A 23559-nucleotide genomic window follows, 5' to 3' on the forward strand; every position below is an offset into this window, starting at 1 on the left:
CCATTTTTAACTCGAATCAATACTGAGATAAATGAGACAGCGTTGAGTCACGGATCAATTTCAGGTCAGTTTCAGTGGGTGGCTTGGCCAGGTCCAATGGTGTCACTAACATCCCTCCCCAGGAATCTGCGGGGAGAACGAGGACGATGGCATCACGCCGCAGCTGCCAAGTCGACACACCCTTCCCCCCCAGTACCCGTTTCCCCTCCCCCAAGACTGTCCTGGGGACTCAAAAACAGCCCGAAAGAGAACGCACTCAGCTCAGTCTAAGCCGGAAGTGAGGTCACGCCCCTGAGTGGGTGGGGCGGAAAGGCGAGCTGACGCAAGCGGAACCTCTGGGAGGGAGGGCCAATGGGAATCGATCGTCGCCGGGGTGAGGGCGGAAGAGAAGAGGTTCAGTTCCGGACTCCGCCGTCGCCATCTGTCACCTCCGCCCCCGGCTCTCGCTGCCGTCGTCTTGAACGGGTCTCTCCGCCGTCTCCGCCTCCTCGTCCTAGACCTCTACGGTGCTCGCTCTTCCATTCTTCCGCTCGCTTCTCTGTACGTGTGTCCCTTGCAGATGGATCTGGTCGGTGTCACCACTCCTGAGCCCAGGCCGGGATCGGCTTGGGGGCCAAACAAGGTGAGGGGCGGAGAGGGTAGGCCTGGGGATAGCGGGGACGGCCCTCCCAGAGACAACGGTCCCTCCTTCGAGGCTCTGAGAGCTTGAATCGAGCGGAGGTTTGGGGGGGGGGGGCGGTCCTTGGTCCTTAGAAAAGCGAGGAGGCTAATGGGGGAGGGGCTTCCTCGTCGGGATAGGAGAGGGGGCGGGGTGGGGGAGCGGAGAGAAAAACGAGATCCCGCGGGTCCTCGAGTTCTGTCCTGGGGAGGCTTTTTCCTCTCTTCCAAATCGTGGAGCGATGGCTTCTGGGCCTTCTCTACTTTACCTTTTCGAAGCTCTCGGTGATCGCTACCCCCTCCATTGTGTCTTTTTGAAAAAGGAGTTGGAACTGTTGGTTATTATAGACCAACTCTCCCGAGGGTTGGCGGTTTGATGTTTGTAGTGGCCAGCGGTTGCTAGAATTCTTCCTACCCTCCTCCTCCTTGCGGGTGTAAGGGGCCCTCCCAATTCTCTTTAAACGTCGAAGTGGTAAAGGTAGAACTAGGCTTTCCCCATCCAGCGCCGAAGGAGTACTGAGCTTTTCTTCATTTAGTTTTCAACATCATTTGTCTCCTTTTCTTATAAGCTGAAACCTAATCCTTAACATTTCGTATTTCCTCTGTTCGTGATCCGTTGTCAGAAGTGCTTATAAGCCAAGAGCGAATCATTGTATAGGAGAATGAATCACCATTTCATTCTGCCCTCATATTGGTTGTGGGGTGTGCGTGCGTGCGTGTGTGTGTGGGTATTTACAGTGTTTTAGTTTGCTGAAACTTACTTTTGTTCCTGGGATTTTGTTGCCAACAAATTATGGTTCCGAATATACAAAATAAAAATTCTGGTTTCAGAAGTTGCTTTTTTTTTTTTTTTCACCTTGAGTGGGTTGTCTTTTAGAGGATCTTATATGGAACCGTAGGTTACATGTTTTCCTGAAAGGGGGATAATTATTTGTTTAAAAAAAACATTTAGCTACAGATGAATTTAAAGAAAATAAGTTTGTATTCATTAAAGTGCCTATAGAAGTTCTTTAATGAGAATTACCTTAGCTTCATCTAAACTGTCAGTTTTTTTGTTTGCTGACTAATAGAGTTTTATGTTAGGTATCTGGACCTGTTCATCAAGGACCCTAGTAGTTATAAAAGTGATACTACATGGTATTTTTAGTCTTTCATGACTTTACATTTTCCAGGAAAGCATTTATTGTCATTTAAGTAATACAAAGAAAAAATAAACACTTAATCCTTTCAAATATTGTATTTTACATAAAAAATACTTTCCTGTGTTTGGAAGAAAGAGGTATTATACCAGTGTATCATGTGTGAGCTTGAATGACTGAAAAAGCATTTATTGAGCACCTCTTGCTTCCTGCTAAGCAATTGTTGATACAAATCAAAAGCAGACGGTTCCTGCTTTTTGAAGTTGTGCTATTGGCTCCCTCATTCTAATGAATGAGAGGGGCACAACAAAACTAGGGAAATTGTGTCCAGAGAAGAGCACTTTGGTCCACAAAGTTACAGGGGTGGTGAGTTGAGCCACAGAGAGTATGTCGACACAACCCGATCCAGCAACCCTGGCAGAATTAATTCTTTTTATAATTCCAGACCTGGTGGGCTAGAGGAAAGGAAAGGTACAAGCCAACAAGATAGTTGGTGAGGCTATGGAGGAGATAGGTACCGGAAGAAGTAAAATGAAAAATTGTGATGGAGGGTTTTCCTGAAAGTGATTTAGAAGAGCAGGGGCCCCAGAGCAGAAGTTCCTTTGTTGTGTAATCTCTGTATAAGATTAAGTATGTGTTAATTAATTTTGTGTGTTTCTTTTGGTAAGTTATTGAGTTGAAAAATAATCAGCATATGGTAGTGTTAATAAAGTTTGGTCTCAGTTTTAGAGCAAATGTTATTTTATAAGTTGTATAAAATGGGTAGAGAGAATGTATTTGGGTTTGTCTCTGGTGACATCTACAAAATTACATTTTAGTCTGTGTCTGTTCGAGTGCTTAGGTACTATGGTAAAAGATGGTCGGTCCGCAGTAAAATATAACCCTTGCCCTTTGATGAGTAGGAAGAATATTTCTTAGCAAGGAGGAACTTTATGCTTAATGGTAGGAATGCATTTAGTAAGTTTAGAAACAATTGAAGCAGTAAGCTTGGCTGTTTGGAAGATTTTTGCAAGAGAGATTTTTGTAGAATATTTGCTAAATCATGTATTTATTTAAATGACTATTAAGGGCCCGGTACTAGGAATACAGAGGCAAATATTTAACAACCCTTGGTCTCGAGCTTGCATTCTGTTGTGGGAAACAACATGTACATTTATATGAGTCTGTACAAAGTTAATTTGGGGGAGAAGCGCTAACAGGGTGCGGGGAGGGAGATCAGGAAAGCCCTCATTCGAGGCAGATGGTGTTTGAATTGAACTTTGAAGGAAGTGAGGGACTAGAAAGAGGCAGCACATTCTAGATATACTGGTATTATTAGATAAACTCGGAAAGGTAGGGGGAAGTCAGTTTGTGCATGCCTATGAATGCTAGTTTGAGTTTAAATTTGATCCCATAGGCCCACCCTTGGCCTTTGGTGATGTCCCAAGTCCCCTTAAAAACATCAATAACCCTCTTAGGTCTATAAGCTAATGTCTTGATTATTCTTGAGCAGAATTAGTTGGTAGTCAGCTAACTGTAAGAATGAGAGAAGTGAGTTTCTAGACATGTCTGAAAGCACCAGAAGAGAGAAAACAATGTCAAAAACAAACAATGCCATGGAAACCAGCCTGGAAATCCCACCTAAATCATCTGTCTTAATAGTTGCGTTAAGTTGTTGACTCATACTTGGGTAGTAGGTAGCTATTGCAGGGGATCTAATTAAATTGTTGGTTTTTGAAGATGAATCTTGATGAGGGGTAGAATGGCGATTAGACTGTGAGACTGTGTCATCCCGTCACAAAGAGCCAGGGTGGGGAACCTGCGGCCTCAAGGCTGAAGGCAACTTGCCCACCCCTGGGCTATATGTTCTAGATGGTTGTGATGGAGAAGGAACAAAGACGACGTGTATTATTAACAAAACCTTAACATTATATATCAGGATATGAGTAATGAAGAAAGGTGTGCTACCTGGCCGAGGAGAAGCGTGTCAGAAGGCAACTGGATGGCATGTGAAGAATTGTTTGTGGGGATTTGGGACGTATCTCCTGGAGGCTTAGTTTGGACCATGCTAGGCCAGATGAGAAGAAGCAGGATAGCAGCGGCAGAGCTGATAGCAAGATGGCCTGGGTTTAGAGATGTGAGCAGAGTACAGCCTTAAAAGGTGAAAACCCTAGTGCCAAAGGCAGAGGAGCCTGGGGTCCTTTGAGAAAGAGGAGAAAGAGGATTCTTGCTCTTTTTTTTTTTTTTAAGTTTTGAGTTCCAAATTCTATTCCTCCCCCCCCCCCCCCCCCGCCTTAAACAGTAAGCAATCAGATATAGGTTATACATGGGCAGTTATGTAAAATATTTCCATATTAGTCATTTTGTACAAGAAGACTTGAATAAAAGGGAAAAAAATGAAAGTGAAAAGTAGCATGCTTCAGTCTGTATTCTTCAATGTCAGTTTTTTTCTCTGGGGGCAGATAATGTGCTTCATCATTAGTCCTTTGGGATTGTCTTGGATCACTGTATTGCTGAGAATAGCTGTCATTCACAATTGCTGTTACTATGTACAACATTCTGGTTCTGTTCACTATGCCTCAGTTCATGTAAGTCTTTCTAGGTTTTTCTGAAATCATCCTGCTTGTCGTTTTTTATAGCACAATAATATTCCATTACAATCATATACCACAGCTTGTTTAGCTATTTGCCAGTTGTTGGGCATGGGATTCTCTTAAAAGATTATTGAAGTTCAGAAAATACTTGTTAGATCCAGAGTTAGATCACTTCCAGGGTGTCGGATGTGATTCACTCTAGAGCTTCAAATATGAAGAGCCAATTATAGGGATAGAGTCCAGGAAAGATGAGTTTAGTTTGGGACATAAAGAGCTGAGGGTAACAACTTGACTGATTTTATGTATGTACATATAGGTGTATTTATATATTTTCTTACTCCTGAGAAATTTATCATTTGTTGAGGTGGCACATTAACTTAGGGGTTCATAACCTTCTTGTGTGTCACAGACCTTTTTGGTAGTCTAGTGAAGCTATTGACCATTTCTTGTAATCATGTTTTTTCATACTTGGAAGAAATGCTAAATTTCAGTTAGAAGTTGGTGGAAATGAAGGTGTAATCTTTTTTTCCATCCAGGGTCATAGGCCCCTTGAAATCAATTCAAATCTGTGGACCATAGCTTAAGAATCCCCCTACATTAGAGTCTGGATCCAAAAAGGTCTTGACAGGCTACCGCATCGGCCAGAATCTAATAAAATGATATTTAGCAAGAATGGAGGAAATGTATCAAGATAGCAGTTTGTCTGAAACAGATCTTAGGGAGCTTGAGGCTCAAAATGAGTTAAAAGTGTGATAGAGGCAGGCAGAAAGGCTAACATGATCTTAGGCTGCATTAAAGAGAGACATGGTTATTTGGGAGTGGGGGGTGGAGGAGTAGCAGTGGCAGTGACGGTAGTAGCACTTACATAGCGCTTTAAAGTTTGCAAAGAGCTGTACTTACCTTATCGTATTTGATTCTCACAACAACCCTGGGAGGTAGGCACTTTTCTTATTCCTGTATTACAGATGAGGAAACTGAGATTCATTGAGGTCAAATGACTTGCCCAGTAAGTGTCTGAGGTAGGATTTGAACAGATTTTCTTGCCTCCAAGTCCTCCATTCTTACTCACTACAAAAAGTAATAGTCCCTCTCTGCTTTACTCTATGGAATGTTCTGTTCAGTTATGGCTTGGTACCACATTTTAGGAAAGACATTGATGTGCTGGAAAGTGACCAGGGAACGATGACTAAGAGAGTAAAGGACTCAAAATCATGCCATAAGAGGACTGGTTAAAGGAAATGGTCATGCTTAGCCTAGATAAGAGACTTGACCAGGGGTGGGGGTGCGATGATGATTGCTGATGAGAGCTCTTTAAAGTGTTTGAAGGGCTGTTATATAGAATGAGTATTAGACTTACCCTCCTTGGCCTCAAAGGGCAGAATTAAGAATAATGAGTAGAAATTGCAGGGGTAGATTTAGGCTTCTAAGATAAAATGGGCACATCAGTCAATAAACATTTATTAAGTATCTAATATGTACACTATGCTAAGCGCTGGGGAACACAAATCTGGAGAAAAAAGAAAAGACAGTTCCTACCCTCAAGGAGCTTACAGTTTAATAGGTGAAGACAGTACACAAAAGGAAGCCTAAAGGAGGGGTCGGAAGAGGAGGGTACCTGCCTGAGAGCATGAGGAAAAGGTTCAGAGATTCCTAGCCAGGTAGAAAATGAAGAGATGGGGGGGCAGGGGGCCAAGATGGCAGCTGGAAAGCAGGGACTGGCCTAAAGCTCTCCCCCAGGACCCTCCAAACACCCATAAAAATGGCTCTGAACAAATTCTAGAACTGCAGAACCCACAGAATAGCAGAGGGAAGCAGGGCTCCAGCCCAGGACAGCCTGGACGGTCTATCACACAGACCTGGGAGAGGAGGGAAGCAGAGCCCAGTGTGGGCTGTGCTGGACCAACCAGACCAGGAGCCAAGCAGAACAGGCCCTAGAGCCCTGAATCAGTGAGCTGTGGCAGTTACCAGACTTCTCAACCCACAAACACCAAAGACAACAGAAAAGGTTAATGGGAAAAAGCTGCGGGGACAGAGCGAAAGGAGTTCACTGATTTGGCCACCATCCAGGGGGCAGTGGAGGTGGTGCAGCGAGAGAACTACAGCTGCAGTTGCTTCTGACCCCAGGCCCACCTGGTGGGAGGAATTAAGTGGCAGATCTGAACAGGACTGCAGAGCCTGCTTAGATCTCAGTGGAAGTCCAGGTTGGTGGTTCTTGGGGGAGGGGGAGTGCTGGTATGGCAGAGCTTGCTGGGTAGAAGAAGCTCTGAAAACAACCACACAGCCCCTCAAGCTTGGGACAAAGTATTCTCTACGCTACAATACCCTGACGAAAAACTCAAAGGTCAAGTAGTTGGCTGGGAACATGGGTAGGCAGTGAAAACGGACTGAGATTCAGACTCAGACTTTGGAATCTTTTCTTTGGTGACAAAGATGACCAAAACATACAGCCAGAAGAAGTCAACAAAGTCAAAGAGCCTACAACAAAAGCCTCCAAGAAAAACATGAACTGGTCTCAGGCCAGGGAAGAGCTCAAAAAGGATTTGGAAAAGCAAGTTAGAGAAGTAGAGAAAAAATTGGGAAGAGAAATGAGAGTGATGCAAGAAAATAATGAAAAACAAGTCAGTGACTTGCTAAAGGCAACCCAAAGAAATACTGAAGTAAAACACCTTAAAACATAGACTAAATTAAATGGCAAAAGAGCTCCAAAAAGCCAATGAGGAGAAGAATGCTTTGAAAGGCAGAATCAGCCAAATGTAAAAAGAGGTCCAAAAGACCACTGAAGAAAATACTACCTTAAAAATTAGATTGGAGCAAGTGGAAGCTAGTGACTTTAGGAGAAACCAAGATATTATAAAACAGAACCAAAGGAATGAAAAAATGGAAGACAATGTGAAATATCTCATTGGAAAAACCACTGACCTGGAAAATAGATCCAGGAGAGATAATTTAAAAATTATTGGACTACCTGAAAGCCATGATCAAAAAAAAAAGAGCCTAGATATCATCTTTCCAGAAATTATCAAGGAGAACTGCCCTGATATTCTAGAGCCAGAGGGTAAAATAGAAATTGAAAGAATCCACCGATCACCTCCTCAAAAAGATCCCAAAAGGAAAACTCTTAGGAATGTTGTCGCCAAATTCCAGGGTTTCCAGGTCAAGGAGAAAATATTGCAAGCAACCAGAAAGAAACAATTTGAGTATTGTGGAAACACAATCAGGATAATACAAGATCTAACAGCTTCTACATTAAGGGATCGAAGGGCTTGGAATACAATATTCTGGAGGTCAATGGAGCTAGGATTAAAACCAAGAATCACCTACCCAGCAAAACTGAGTATCATGCTCCAAGGCAAAATATGGATTTTCAATAAAATAGAGGACTTTTGAGCTTTGTCAGTGAAAAGACCAGAGCTGAATAAGGCTTCTAAGATAAAATGGGCATGTCAGTCAATAAACATTTATTAAATACCTAATATGTACACTGACTTTCAAACACAAGAATCAAGAGAAGCAGGAAAAGGTAAACAAGAAAGAGAAATCATAAGGGACTTACTAAAGTTGAACTGTTTTGTTTACATTCCTACATGGAAAGATGATGTATATAATTCATGAGACCTCAGTATTGGCGTATCTGAAGGGAATACAGATATAGATATAGATATGACATAGGGCACAGGGTGAGTTGAATATGAAGGGATGATATCTAAAAATATAAGATCAAATTAAGGGTTGAGAGAGGGAGAAATGGAGAGATAGAATGGGGTAAATTATCTCGCATAAAAGTGGCAAGAAAAAGCAGTTCTGTAGAAAGGGAGGAGGGGGCAGGTGAGGGGGAATGAGTGAATCTTGCCGTCATCAGATTTGATCTGAGGAGGGAATAACATACACACTCAATTGGGTATCTTACCCCACAGGGAAGAAGGACGAAGGAGATAAAAAGGGGGGGGGATGATAGAAGGGAGGGTAGATAAGGGGAGGAGGTAATCAAAAGCAAATACTTTTGAAAAGGGACAGGGTCAAGGGAGAAAATTGAACAAATCAGGATAGGATAGGAAGGAGCAAAATATAGTTAGTCTTTCACAACATAAGTATTGTGGAAGGGTTTTACATAATGATACACATGTGGCCTATGTTGAATTGCTTGCCTTCTTAGGGAGGGTGCGTGGGAAAGGAAGAGGGGAGAGAATTTGGAACTCAAAGTTTTAAAAGCAGATGTTAAAAAAAAAAGTTTTTGTATGCAACTAGGAAATAAGACATATAGGCAATGGGGCATAGAAATCTATCTTGCCCTACAAGAAAGTAAGGGAAAAGGGGATGGGGGGGAGTGGGGTGACAGAAGGGAGGGCTGACTGGGGAACGAGACAGTCAGAATATATGCCGTCTTGGCGTGGTGGGGGGAGGGTAGAAATGGGGAGAAAATTTGTAGTTCAAACTCCTCTGAAAATCAATGCTGAAAACTAAAAATATTAAATAAAACAAATGAAAAAAAAAATGAAGAGATGGTTGACCTGGGTTCCCTTCTTACATGGTTTGGGGAGGAGCTTTTTGTTTCACAGAACCCAGTCAGAGAGGAAGAGGGTACTGAGGGTACTGGAGAGGTGATATACTTGCAGGATAATAAGATTCCTGATGATGACATTCCTGGGAGCATAGTGGAGTACAAAGGAGTACAGGTAGGTGGGAAATGAGAGCTTTACAGGTTACAGTGATGGTACAGCCATCAAGAACTACAAGTGTCTCTTTTTTGAAGAGCTGTTGCGATAGTGTATATTTGTTTACGATATTTGGCATTCTTCCTTTTCCCTGAATATTATAATTGATTTGAAATTAGGTCTCCTTATTTTGCTCAGTCTGGAAGTGCATTGGCCACTCTGGTACTCCAGTTTCTGTATCTGTTGGCACAGAAGCTTTGACTAACCTGGGCTACTTTAGGTTCCCCTGTTCATCATATTGATGATGGACTCAGTGAAAACACTCAATTGGCATAGTCTACGGGAGTTAAGAACTCTGAGGTTCAAATGTTCCACTACCATCAGGCACTCCAGTAACAGGGATTACATTATGTGCTACCATTTCCACCTCGTAATTGATTTTTAAGAGACAATATTTTGCTTTTGAACTCAGGTGCTTAATTTCATCTGTTATTAAATATGAATGTTCTTTAGTCTGTAAGATATAAATCTACATTTGGTGTTGCTTGGCAAAATGTACTAGGATATAGAAACAGAAAGCTAAGTTACAAATTGTAAAACATAATTAAATTTTTATTTGTCTTATAGTGTCCTTGGGGCACCCCTCAAAATACAATATCATGTTCCTTGGCTGATGTAATGAGTGAACAGTTAGCTAAAGAGCTACAATTAGAAGATGAAGCCGCTGCTTTTCCAGAAGCTGTTGCGTAAGTACAATTTGCTAAGAACACTAATTTTCTAGTGGTTTAAATCTTAAAGGACCTAGGTTCACATTCTTGCTCTACCCTTCTACCTATGTAAACTTAGGAGGTAAGCAAGCATTTATTAATCACTTACTGTGTGCCAAGCACCATTCTAAGCACTAAGCAGAGCCGTTTTGGGGGGGGCCTCATCTCTTTCTTCTGTAAAATGAAAGAGTTGGACTATGTGTACATGCGTGTGCCTGTGTGCCTTCCAGCTTTAAATCTCTGACTATGTGAACAATTCTTTTTAGACTTTATCTTATTGAGTAAAATCAGCTTCTTTTTCTAAAAAGTAGTTTTAAATACTGACTAGTGAAGTAGAGCCAAATTATGGCCAAAATGTATGTATATCTGTTTCTCAATGTTTCTCTTTATGAGTAGGGGACTAGTGAAGCTGCCACTTCTTTGGATTTCCATATGGACCATTTTGCTTTTTGTTCCATCATTTCACTCCCAAACCTGACTAGCTATCTCTTCCATGTATGTCATTGGTCACAAGGAGAACTGGGAGTAGTAATGCAGTTATCCCTTCCACATCTCAACTTTCCCTGTCATGGCTTTGATATGTTGAAGTCCGGCATAAGAAATTAAATGGGAATTTTGGGGGAGTTTTACAGAAGCTGCAGATAACATGTGAAGGCCAGCAGATGATGAAAAAGTTTAGAAACTCAGACGTGCATAAAATATATGCATAGTATTGTATAATATCAACCCATATTTTATAATAAGGTACTGTAAACACCCCATAAAAGGAAAAGAAAAAATTCAGACTTCTGGTAGGAAGGGAGGGCCAAAAAATTTTACGTGGATTTTCTAGATCGCAGGGGTACCACACCCCTAACCCCTGTGATGTGGAAGGGATAACTGTACATAAATAGTTACATATAACCCTTCACCATTGCTCACTATGTCCTGGAAAATGGTTTTCCTGTGGACAGTGGACCATTTGATCATCTTTGTTACTTAAAGGATTTTATGAGTTTTACATTTTCTTGTTTTGGATAGTGTTTCTGAAGGACCATTTGTTACTGGAGAAAATATTGATACTTCAAGTGATCTAATGCTGGCCCAGATGCTACAGATGGAGTTTGACAGAGAATATGATGCCCAGCTTCGGCGTGAAGAAAAGAAATTCAATGGCGATAGCAAAGGTACTGTTCTCCTGTTGTATGAACTCCATTGGCTGGTAGAAAATGCATACAACATTTTACTAAATAAATCTTCAAATGTTTTGTGTCTTTAAGTTTCCATTTCCTTTGAAAACTATCGAATGGTGCATCCTTATGAGGACAGCGATAGCTCTGAAGATGAAGTTGACTGGCAGGACACTCGCCATGATCCCTACAGAGCAGGTACCGGGTCTATATTCACTTTGTGTATATTGAGAGTAGAAGATCATCAGTGGAGAGGGAGGAGGGAGAGACCTCCTTTTCGCTTCTCTCTCTCTCTTTATTTTTTAGCAATTTTATGTTTTGTCATTGGATTCACGAACCAAAAATGAGTAACTGAAAATTTGCCATTTAGTTTGCCTGCCTTTTAGCTTTAAAATGTTGAATATCACAGGTTATTATTGTTCATTATTTGTTTCCCTTGCCTTGGTCACCTATAGCTAAACCTGTTCCTACTCCCAAAAAGGGTTTTATTGGAAAAGGAAAAGATATTACCACCAAACATGATGAAGTAGTATGTGGAAGAAAGAATACAGCACGAATGGAAAATGTAAGTTATGGAATATGTGTCATATGGGCCATGGGTCATAAAGCTATGGTCTCCAGGCCAATTGTGTTTAAAAATGTAAATGCCATTCTTAACTGTCAAGCCATCAAAAAAAAAAACAGGTGCCATGTTCTAAAAGCATGTTTAATTGAATAAGAAGAAATATAGAATACTTAATGGGAAAAGTTTAATTTTTCCTTCAAAAACACTTCAAGTGACAGAAGAAACTTTTGCAAAAACTTGAATGCAAATGAGAATTTCAGGGAACTTTAGATCAAAATGATACATTTATTGCTTAAGATAAGGGATCACAAGTATCTTGGTAGATAATTCTATACCTTAAGCTTTTCAGTTTGAAAACCAGTTTCATCTTAGTGTTTGTTCTTCTGGAAACAATTATTATAGTTGTTAGTAAGTGAATACTACTTTCTTTATGTGTAATATCTATGGATTCTAATATCTTGTAAATTCTAGTACCATGCAGATATTTCTATAAAATCTATAAGTAAAAAATGTAAGAAATGTTTGTATTATTTAGGTCTTCTATCTTACTAGTTAGTCCTTAATAGTTAGGGCTGAACTTAGTAATCCCCTTTATAATGTAGTATAACAAAAATAACGTCTTAAATTTTTATTGGTAGTTTGCACCTGGATTCCAGGTAGGAGATGGAATTGGGATGGATTTAAAACTACCAAATCAAGTCTTTAATGCTTTAAAACAACATGCCTACTCAGAGGAACGTCGGAGTGCCCGTGTCCATGAGAAAAAGGAACATTCTACAGCAGTAAGTGTTCTCAAATTCTTGTGTCTTTGGTGAAAAGACATAGCCTAAATACTTCACTTTGGTTTTAGAATATTTACTCTTTTTTTGGTAGTATCTTTTAATAGGAGAGGCAGCATATCATAGTAGATAGAACTTGTCTCTTGATTCAAGAAGAGCTTAGTTCGCTTACTGCCTCTGACACATATTGGCTGTGTGAACCTGGGCAAGTCATTTAACTTCTCAACGCCCCAGGCAACTCTTAAGACTCTCTGAGTTGCCGAGCTGATGCCAATTTGAATTGGTGAAGGGAGTTTGCTCACTATTGTTCTCTATGTGAACGAAATCAAAGGACTAAAATTTTTTTAAAAAAGATTGAGCCTTTCAAATCCAAACTGCAAATAATTTTTAAAAATCACTTAACTCTCTAGATTATTATTCCATATTACTGTAATTTTTACATGTTCATAATTAAAGCAAAATATATAGTTTATATGCTGATAAATATTCCAGGATTTTTCATTCAAAAAAAGATTTATTTGATTAATGCTTTTTCTTTATATTTGTAATTAAACTTTAGTAGTACATATTCGTTACATTAGAGATACATTTAAGTAGCAAGAAAATTAAATAACCAAACCTGTCATCCAAATATGGGAGAGAGAAAAGTCTAAACCATACTCGAAAGAGTATGAAAATATTTCCACTTTTTTGATGTGTGTATGTTTGTGGGGTTGAGTAATCTTTTCCATGTGTAATTCTTTACTTTTACAGGAAAAAGCAGTAGATCCTAAAACACGTTTACTTATGTACAAGATGGTCAATTCTGGAATGCTGGAAACTATCACTGGCTGTATTAGTACAGGAAAGGAATCTGTTGTCTTTCATGCATATGGAGGGAGGTAAATAAACAAAATACTCTAATTTAAAGAGAATTAGTCGAGGACACCTTCTCTCCTCTCCCCCCCCCCCAGCCCCCATAGTACTGGTTATTTACATAGCTATACTCTCTGTATTTTAATACTTCTATTTGCTCAATGTGGCAGGGCCTTTGAGATTCCAGGGTCACTTTCATGTTATGATGATGCATTGAAGTAGAATTTAAAAGTAGAGGAATCCCTTTTTAAACAACATGTTTATAACAAACTATCTTTTTGTAACTGAAGCAAAGAGAAATGTTTGAAAGCCTGTTAATATAAAAATCTTTTAGTTTATAATACTTGCTAGAAAATTTTTCTGACTTGATTAAGCTATATATTACATATATACACACATATATGTACATATATATACCCCAGAACCTCACATGAAGCAAAAATAAAAGCTGCAGAGAGATTTGCAAATCTGATAAATCCTGGTCGAATACAAGATTGCCCTTTGGGGGATGGAGGAGAGACTGGAGTCTAAATGGGGAAGGTGACTACTGAGAACTTCTGTGATTCTTGAGGTGGGGAATGGGGGCAAAAGTATAAATTGTAGGAGGCTTTTGTTCCATTCCAGGAAAGTGTTGTCAGGGCAGAAGATAGAAGGAGGTACTAATATTGAGCTATTTGATATGTGTGGATCAGCTTTCAACATATCTTCATTTTAAGATGCATTGGCTTAGAGCATGCTTTTACCCCTGTGGTGTGGGAAAGAGTAGAGTAGTTTTGGAAGAGTAAGTTGGCTATAAATTGGATGACGCCTAGGAGAGGCAGATAAAACTTATCTGATAATGATGGATTGTAGAGGGTTAAGTGCTAGGTATACAATACAAAAATAAGACAGTCTCTCACCTCAGTAAGCTTGCATTCTAATAGGGGAGATAGCACAGAGGAGAGAAGTAACCAGGGAAGGGAGTTATGGTTTGGGAAGTAGCAAAGATGGTGGATAGGAAAAAAGGGCTGTCCATAAAGTCTCTTTCCAGAGGAAGGTAGTGTTGATTTGATTACTGCTCTCAGAGCAAGAGGTAGAGGGGATATGCTAGGATTCTGGTATATGGCTGCTGGGCTCCTCCTCTGCCCCCCAATATATTGCCTTTTTCAGAATGAACAGAGGCCCGGAATACTTAGTTTTCACGTTGAAGAGAAGAGAAAGATTAAACACAAGGGGCATGCTGGCTTATATTCCCAGATTGGCCAGTCAGTCTTTTTAAAGCAATTACCACAATAGGTGCTATTGAAGACACAGAAGAAATAAGATAGGGGCTTAGCCCTTGAAGTTGAAGACACTACTACTGAGACAACCTTTTTAGAAGATTATGCATAAAAAGTGTTTAATTGGATGAAAGAGTTCAGGTATCGAAAATCCAGTCACTGAGGAGCTTATAGTCCTGCAAGAGATAATCTGTAGAGCTTTTGGTTCCTTTTTAACTGATGACTATAATTATCTTAACAGTTGTTAAGAGAGATAAGTGTAGTGTAATTAAAAGAATGGTATAAATCAGTGGTGCCAAACTCAGTTGAAACAGATCCCTGTGGGTGCTGCATATTGACAAATTAACAGTCTGTATTATAGTTTAATATAGTTTGTTAAGCATTTTCCAATTACATTTTAATACGATTGGAGGGAATGAGTGTGAGGCTCAGTATAATCTAAAAACTTTTGAATCCAATGATATAGAGTTTAAGTATTGTGAGACTTGAGGAAGAAGAGTTGATGGAAGAGGAGAGGGAATTTGACCTCAAAAATAGAAAAATGGACAGGAAAACACAGAAGTGTTGGGCCTTCCAGGTAAGGGAACAATACCAGTGAAGCATGAAGGTGACACTTAGCATTTCTAAAGGCCCATAAGGTAAGTTTATCCATATTTCACTCACACACACCCTTCCAATATATGAAGGCAACAGCTGTCATTTTCTCTTCTTTCCCTCTCATCACCACCTCACTTATTTCACCTGATTATGGCATTTCTTAAGTCTAACTTTCCCAGTTCTTTTAACAGCTTCTCATACCACATGTTCCCAGACTGTTGGCTCTCTGATGGTGAAATTCTCTTAAAATGTAACGCTCAGAATGCTTCTGGCATGGTGTTACCATGGCAGATCAGTGACAGTTACTCCATTTGTTATGTTAAATGTGAGATAGAACAAGCTTTTTTAGCAGCCCATCACAATGTCACCTCATACTGACTGATCTGGTAGTCAGCCAAGTTGTTTTTCATGGGAGCTATTTTCATGACTTCTCAAAACAGACTAGTTCATTATCAGTCTTAAGTGCAAGATTTTGAATTTTTAGGCCATTGTTACATGCTACCTTTTGTCTTTATAGAAGTAGCTGGCAGAAGAATTGACCAGCTTAGGGCAAAATACAGAGTATTCTAGCACACCATTGGTTACAATTATTCAGCCATTAATGGATTTTTAAAAACCATATTAAAGGCTTACTACATGTATCAGGCCTTTACTGTGCTAAGTCGCGGAGATACAAATTTTAAAAGTAAGTCGTCAAGGGGATAGATATAGAGGAGAGGTAGCTAGGAGATGTTTTTAGCCTGAGGAGTCACAGGGAATGAGGATTTTATTCAACTGGCTTTCACTCATTTGAATTTTCCTTTCACCTAATCATGTAACTAGACTGTTACCCAAGCCACATTTTCCATACTTTCTTGCAAAGACATCATGAGAAACTTTGGGCCATTCTGAAATCAATATACACAGGTTTACAGTGTCTTCCACTTTACCAGTCTGATGATAATGGACTTGAGGGGGCCCAGATTGTCAGTTTTAGGTACACCAAATAATGAGTTGCTCATATAATCAGAGACTTGGAAAATACCATGAAAGGTCATTTTGTTGTCATCTTACTTTATATCTATCACACCTACTCTACAAACATATGAGAATCTAGCCTCTTTTTAAAACATCATTTATTTGTTTCTTGAGTTTATCACCAGAACCATTAAGGGGAAAATTGTATTACTGAGCCCTGCTGAAAAATTATTGTCATCCAAGTGAAAATTGTCTATTAAAAACACAGCTTTCATGATTCAAGATTTGTGGACCTTTTTTGAGAAAAAAGTTTTATGGTTTCTCAAAATACGAATGTTCTTTTGAAGTTCTGTTCTGCTCAAAGACTTGGCATCTTAGAATATTCAGTTAGAAAAGGCCATACTTAAGATCTGGAACCATTCACTGACTTAGCTTTTTTTCCCCTTTATATATCAGCATGGAAGATGGGAAAGAAGATAGTAAGGTTATACCTGCAGAATGTGCCCTAAAGGTATTTAAAACAACTCTTAATGAATTCAAGAATCGTGACAAATACATTAAGGATGATTTCAGATTTAAAGATCGCTTCAGTAAGTTGAATCCACGAAAGATCATCCGTATGTGGGCAGAAAAAGAAATGCACAATCTAACAAGGTACAGAAAATCAAAAGGCCAAAAGGGATCTTGGGTGTCTGTCACTATTGTTTTAGGTATCCTAACTGTCAATTTAAAGACTACCAGATAAGGAAACTTCTTGATCTCTCTTCATAACACGAGTTTTTAAATACCACAGTGAAATGTTTTCCTCTTTTATTATAATATTCCCAATACTAAAATGAAAAACATTTTCTCTTTGCCTAGAGAAAATGCAAAGCAACTGGGCATTTTCCCCCTCATATATAAATTCTTTTGTATCACTGAGCTATTTTTAAAAATTTTGCTTCCTTTTCTACAGGCTAAGTAATCAGTTTTCATTTACATTGGTACCCAATTAGATACTGAAGATTTTCTTAAACTTTTGTTACATGGAATACAAACTATTTGTAAACTTTTATGACAGAATATTTTTATTTTGCTAGTTTTAATTTTCACTGTATTTATAATTCATATTTATGTTTTAGTGAACAATTTAGAGGTGGATTAAACCTTGGAGATCATGGATCCAGCTCCCTTATTTTACAGCTAGGAAAACTAGAGCTCCGAGAGGTTCAGTGACCTGCATTAGATCATACAGCGAGTTTTGTGCCAGAGGGAGAATGAGGGCCCTCCTCTGTTGACAGTTCTTTCTGCTGCTTCTCAGAGCAGTTTACAAGTTATAATAGATCTCAAGTAATTGTAATATGTTTCATGATGACTTCTTGTCATGTTATTGTGACTTGTTTTTGCTTTTTGAAGTATATATTTAGGAACAGCTAGGTGGTGCAGTGAGTAGAGCACCGGCCCTGGAGTCAGGAGGACCTGAGTTCAAATTTGGCCTCAGATACTTTACACGTTTACTAGTTGTGTGACCTTGGGCAAGTCACTTAACCCCAACTGCCCTACCTTCTCTCTCCCAGAAAAAAAGATTGATCTGAAGTATATATTTACTTAAATGCAAAAATTACAAGATAAAATTTATAGAGGCACAAGCTGATAAATACTAAGCAGAAGGGTTTTTTAAATACATTTTTGCTGAGATAATAGTTGTCTGATTTTTTTTTTTAAAACACTGCCCTTGATGATTTTTCCCCCATATTCAGAATGCAGAAGGCTGGTATCTCTTGCCCAGAAGTCGTAATGCTAAAGAAACACATTTTGGTCATGTCTTTCATTGGCAAAGATCAAGTCCCAGCTCCCAAACTAAAGGAAGTAAAACTCAGTAGTGAAGATATGAAAGAGGCCTACTATCAAACCCTCCATGTAAGTTGAAATTTCCTCTTATATTTCTACATTTTCCAGGTTTTGAGATGACATACTAATGATACACTGTAGTTTTGAGGGAGTTTTCTGCTCATATATCTGGAGTGATACATGTGTATGTTTCCAAATAGTTGGATAAATGAATACCTGGGGTGGTTTTACATTTTCTTTCTACCAATAGCGTTAGTATCATTGGAGAAACATGAGATTTGATAATTTGGTATTCATTCTATCCCTCAAACTTAACCAAATAATATTTATTATTACCGTGTGTGTGTGTGTGTATGTGTGCGTGTGTGTATGTGTGTGTAATATATATATAAATGTGGTGTCTCATTCCTTTATTTTTACACCGTAAGTGCTATAGCCCAAAAATAAAAAAAATATTTTTACTTTTCTAGATACTTTTAGAAAGGGTACTTTAAATTGTTTTGTAATACCAAAGATTTTTCCCCCTTGGCAAATATGTCTTTAAAAAACGCTAGCTAGGGGATAGGTAAGAGGGAACATTAATTACTCTTCTAACTAGATGGTAAGGGCGGGGCTTTTTTATTTTTGCATGTCCCATGATCTGGGCTGGGTTTGACTCAGGCCAGTCACCTGTTAGATTAGGTTCAATACTGGAACAAAATGAAATACCAAGAGATCATGCAAGAGTTAATAGAAAGTCTTACTTAGCTATAGCAGGAGGAGGATATTCAACAGGGAACAGCATTGAGGACACCCTGAATTGATTCAACTGAAGAAAGTTCCCTTGCCCGAGTTTCCCTAAGAGATCAACCAGCCAAATGCCTGAGACAGAATTCTTGGAACTTTTTATTGCTGCCTTGTTCTCAAGTGACCAGGAGAGATGTCAACAGCTTGAGCCTTTGGTCCCTTAAGCCAATCAAGACTTGAGAATGGTCTCAATACTTTTAAAAGAAAAATTAGCCTAACTTGGATGGGATTGTGGGTAGAGATTTAGGATATTGTACCTACCACACTTGGGAAATGGAATGGGTCTGAAGTTAGGAAGACTCTTCTTCCTAAGTTCAAATCTGGCTTCAGACACTTACTAGTTGTATGACCCTGGACAAGTCACTTAACCCTGTTTGCCTCAGTTCCTCAGTCTGTTAAATGAGCTGGAGAAGGAAATGGCAGACACTCCAGCATCTCTACCAAGAAAACCCCAAATGGGGTCATGAAGAGTCAGACCTGACTGAAAAATGCCAGAACAATAAGCAACATTAAAGTGTTGTCAGAATTATTTTGCCTTCATTTAGTTAAAGAGATGATTTGGCACTTTCCCTAAGTGCTTGTCCTTCCCCCACAGATGATGCAGCAGTTGTACAAGGAGTGCAGCCTCGTCCATGCTGATTTGAGTGAGTACAACATGCTGTGGCACGCCGGGAAGGTGAGAAGTTCATAGTCCATTAATGTCATTTGCACAATTGTAACAGAAACTTGGTGTAGATGAGTAAATCAGTTTGTGCCTTGCCTTTGAACTAGGTCTGGTTGATTGACGTTAGTCAATCTGTGGAGCCAACCCATCCTCATGGTCTGGAGTTCTTGTTTCGAGATTGCAGGAATGTATCGCAGGTGAGAATTAAGTGGTGTGTCCCAAGTGAGACTTAGGTTAAGGTTAAAGGAGAGGGTTGTTCATCACTAATATAATCATAGAGCATTTTAAAAGGGGTAATATATTCCTCTCAGGCCTAGAGGTGGACTAGTTCTGTTCACCTGATACAGACTCAGTTGTTGAATAAGTCAATTCAGTCAAAGTCATGCTACTTAGTTGGAGTGGTTTTGAACTCAAACAAGGATCAGGAAAAGCAAAGTTTTTATGTTTGTTAAACTTGGCTTAATAGTTTATGGAAGGAGGTAACGTGTCTAAGTATTTTAGAGGAGAAAGAAAAAAGATTTAAGTAAGGCCTAAAGAAAATTAACTTTTTATAGTATATTATGGCTTGAATAATACACTACTATTACAGTTGTAGTGCGAAGGTATATTATACCCAACTTGTTCATCTTGGAAAAAAAATGATTTTAATAGTTTGGAGATTGACCTTGTACTTTGTTTACTAGTTTTTTCAGAAGGGAGGGGTAAGTGAAGCCCTCGGTGAACGAGACCTCTTCAATGCTGTGTCAGGCTTAAACATAACAGCAGATAATGAAGTTGATTTCCTGGCTGAGGTGAGTGTTTTCAACGACTGTGCAATTACTTGTCATAATAGTAGATGGGCAGAACAGATATTTAAAAGCCCTAGATAATTTAAAACCTTCACTCAAGATCTCTAACAAGTAACAAAAATTGGAATTTCATTTCCTCCTGAGGGGACTTGATAAGATGATGTCTGAAATCTACAGGTTTTTTTTTTAAATCATCTTCCTCACATGCTCTCTTGAGAAACTAAAATGACCAAAACATAGGTGGCAGTGATATATGATGCTACTGGTAAATATCCTTTCCTTGAAACTCTTTTCCCCTTAAAGCTTCTAGGATACTATATTTACCCTTCCCTCTTCCTACTTCCCTTCTTTCTGCCCCCTAAATTATTTATGCCCTAAGATTTAGTCTTCAGCCCCCTGTTCTTTGTCCAACAAATGTTTGTGTACCTACTATGTGCTTAACACTCTTAAGGTTGAATCAGAACACAACCCATTTTCTCTTCCCTCTGCTGAATCTGTTCCTTTATGCAGTTGATTGAAATGGACATATCCAACCCTTCCCTATACCCTAATTTTCAGTATTTTTAGCTGCCTGCTAAATCATGTCCTTGGCTGCCACTGGCTTTTCAAGCTTTGTGTGTCTAAAACAACTTTCCTCAGAAACCAACTACCCCTCCAGATTTCCCCATTAGAAATAATTTGTCATTCTGTTCTAATCCAATAAACATTAAGTGCCTGCTATGTGCCAGACCGCTAAGTGCAGGGGAAACAGTTAAGCCCTCAAAGAACTTACACTCTAATGTGGGAAGACAATATACCAAAGGAGGCAGGAAATCAGGGGTTGGGAGCTGGGGAAAGAAGGTTTGGGGTACCCAGCATGGGGGCATCTTGTTCTGTGGACCTGAAACCAGGCCCAGAAGCAGATGCACAGCGTTTGCTGGCATTGTGTGGCACAACAGTATGCTCAGAGCACAGTGCACAAGCTTTGTGTTCAGAACCAAAGCTGCAGTGAAATTCTGTGCTGCAACACAGGATTAATTACAAGTTTGATTTTGAATTAATTTTTGGTCATTGTGCATTCAGAAACCTTGTTGCCAAATTTTTATAGACCCCATATGGGGTCATGACCCACAGTGTAAGAAGTGCTGAGCCCAGTTACCCACTCCTCCCCCTGCCTTTACTATCTTATAATTAGGTGTGAGTTAGAATTGACTCTACATAAATGCTGGCCTGTCTGAAGTGTTTGTAGTTTTGAACTGTAACATCAAATGTGGTGTTTTAACAAGTCTGTTTTCTGTTTGAAATTTTAATTTTGTAGATAGAAGCTTTGGAGAAGATGAATGAAGATCATGTTCAGAAGAATGGAAGGAAGTCTGCTTCATTTCTAAAAGATGACGGAGGCCCACCAATAATATGTGATGAATAACACCAACACTTGCTGCCTCTAACTATGTTGGTGCAGTGGTGATTGTCACCTGCCAGTGGCAAGTGGAATTGTGGGTGACTTGAAATACCAAAAAAAGGAAACACGAGGAGTGTGCAATGGTGCTTCTGTGTGTTTTTTCATTGTGACCCATGTGCCAGATGTGTGGGATTTTTAGCGTGGCACTGTAAGAATAGAATGTCACTACCTCTTACTATACGATTGGGCTAATTTAATTCTTCAGCTGCATTAGGTTAGTGTAGCTGAAGTAGACATGATTTTTGCATGATTCAGGGCATAAGTGTTTTGGTGCATATTTTTTTAAATTTAGGTAACATTTCTAAGTATGAAGAAAGGACAGCTATATTTGGAAAAGAGTTTTAGTAGAATTTTCTTTTTCTTCCCTTACTTTTCCATGTTGGCTATCTTCCTCTCTAGAACATCTTACAGAAGTCAGTATTTCTCAATTTTTCTTCCCCAAATGAAGTACTTGCCCATGATTCTAAAGAGAAGTGTGGGTCTTGGATGCATGAAAAATGTTTTGGAATGACTTGTATGAAAGAGGCATTAGCCATGTGTCCTTTATTAGTACAGCTGAAAATCTGATTAAGGCCCATCCCTGTTCAAGGCACGGCATCATAGGTTGCTGAATAGTTCCAAGTCAGATTCTATCTGAGAGGTACAACTTGAATGTTTTATGAATTTCTTAACTTCCGATTTTTCTACTTTTAGGCTTCATTTGATAAGGATAATGTACCTGCATTTTACACTTAGAACTAAAATTTAAATTACTTGAGATGACAGAATTTGAGATTTAACCATGTTTTACATATTTTGGTGAAATTTTTATTTTAAAAATATAGTACATTTTACACTTTGCTAACTTGTAACTGTGTGAAGTTGAAAGGCAGCCACTTATTTGAAGTGGCTCTAAGCAAGCTGGCTGGAAGACAGTTGGAAGTAATCATATCAGTAAACTAGGTATAATGCAACTCAGGGGTACCACAATTTACATAAACTAAGACAGACTATTTGACCTCAGTTTTAACAGAACAGCACTGACTAATTTCAGATTCTTAGAAAATTGATTGTATACCTGGGCTAACAATGAAGTTCATTAACTGCATCTTTGCTATTTTCTCAGAACTTAGGTAAAATTGGAACACCTTCTAAAAACCCATATTGGTTCTGTGTTAACACAAATTAAATTTTTCTAGAAATAAAAAGTAAAAATCTAAATATTTAGACTTGAAAATTCTACTACATTTGAAAGATGAACCTAATGATTCCTTTTTCCTTCTTGGTAAAAGAAATTCTGTTTCTTTTTGCCGAATTCTAGAGAGATGCAGTCTTTGATAGCTAATTCATTACTTCTGAAACATGTTCTTACTACTCTTGACGAGGGTTTTAAGATGACTGGTTATTTAATGCATTGTAATAAATTAAGAGAACTATCTAATTTTGAAAACCTTTAACATTTAAAAGTTTTTGGTTTTATAACATACCCTGTTTTACAAAGAGCAGCAAACCATTGCTGTGTGACATTCTTGCAGTGTGCTGTGGAAAGTGCTCTTTTTTTAAAAATTAAAAAAATTCATTCGATGGCAGTTCTTTCGTGTGGGTCCTTCTTACAACTTTTCCCAGATGCCCATTTGTTTCCTCTGCAAAAACAAGGGTGGGTAGGGGGCTAATTGACAGTTTCTCATCTCTTCAGATTTGTATTTCATTATTAAGTAAATAATTTAGTTTACATTAAATTGCAAGATTTTCCCCTTCTCTAGAGGGAAAAGAAATATTTTTGCATAAGAAGAGGAAGATAGGTAAGTGAATACTTAATGGACTGACTAAACCAAGGAGTTGTATGATGACCTGAAACACAAATGAACATGCTATAAACATGTAAACTAGGCCATTTTGCCCCACTTTAATAGAAAACACTATAGGAAAATCTTTAATGTCCAACAAGGAGGAACTAGTTGTTAAAATGTAAGCCGTAGGTAGAGACTTCCTTGGACAAGCAAAGTTGGTGTCTGACAAACTAGTCTTAATTGAGGGGAGAGCAGCTTTCAAAAGGCTCAGAGAATGGAAAGGGGTAATCCCACTCCTTGAAAATGTATAGA

At 39.0% G+C, this 23559-nt stretch overlaps 1 protein-coding gene across 1 annotated transcript; it reads left to right on the top strand.

Moving 5' to 3' along the window:
• Nucleotides 1–301: 301 nt before the first annotated feature.
• RIOK3 (RIO kinase 3) lies at nt 302–23041 on the top strand. The gene is made up of 13 exons (XM_036760406.1): nt 302–622; nt 9649–9767; nt 10809–10954; nt 11048–11155; nt 11413–11522; nt 12161–12304; nt 13055–13182; nt 16426–16623; nt 17709–17868; nt 19181–19261; nt 19357–19446; nt 19933–20040; nt 21335–23041. Exons 1-13 carry the CDS (start codon nt 560–562, stop codon nt 21440–21442), a joined length of 1563 nt encoding a protein of 520 aa, XP_036616301.1. The 5' UTR covers nt 302–559; the 3' UTR covers nt 21443–23041.
• The last annotated feature ends 518 nt before the right edge of the window (nt 23042–23559 follow it).

Source organism: Trichosurus vulpecula, chromosome 1 (assembly GCF_011100635.1).
Source record: "Trichosurus vulpecula isolate mTriVul1 chromosome 1, mTriVul1.pri, whole genome shotgun sequence".
Taxonomy (NCBI): Eukaryota; Metazoa; Chordata; class Mammalia; order Diprotodontia; family Phalangeridae; genus Trichosurus; species Trichosurus vulpecula.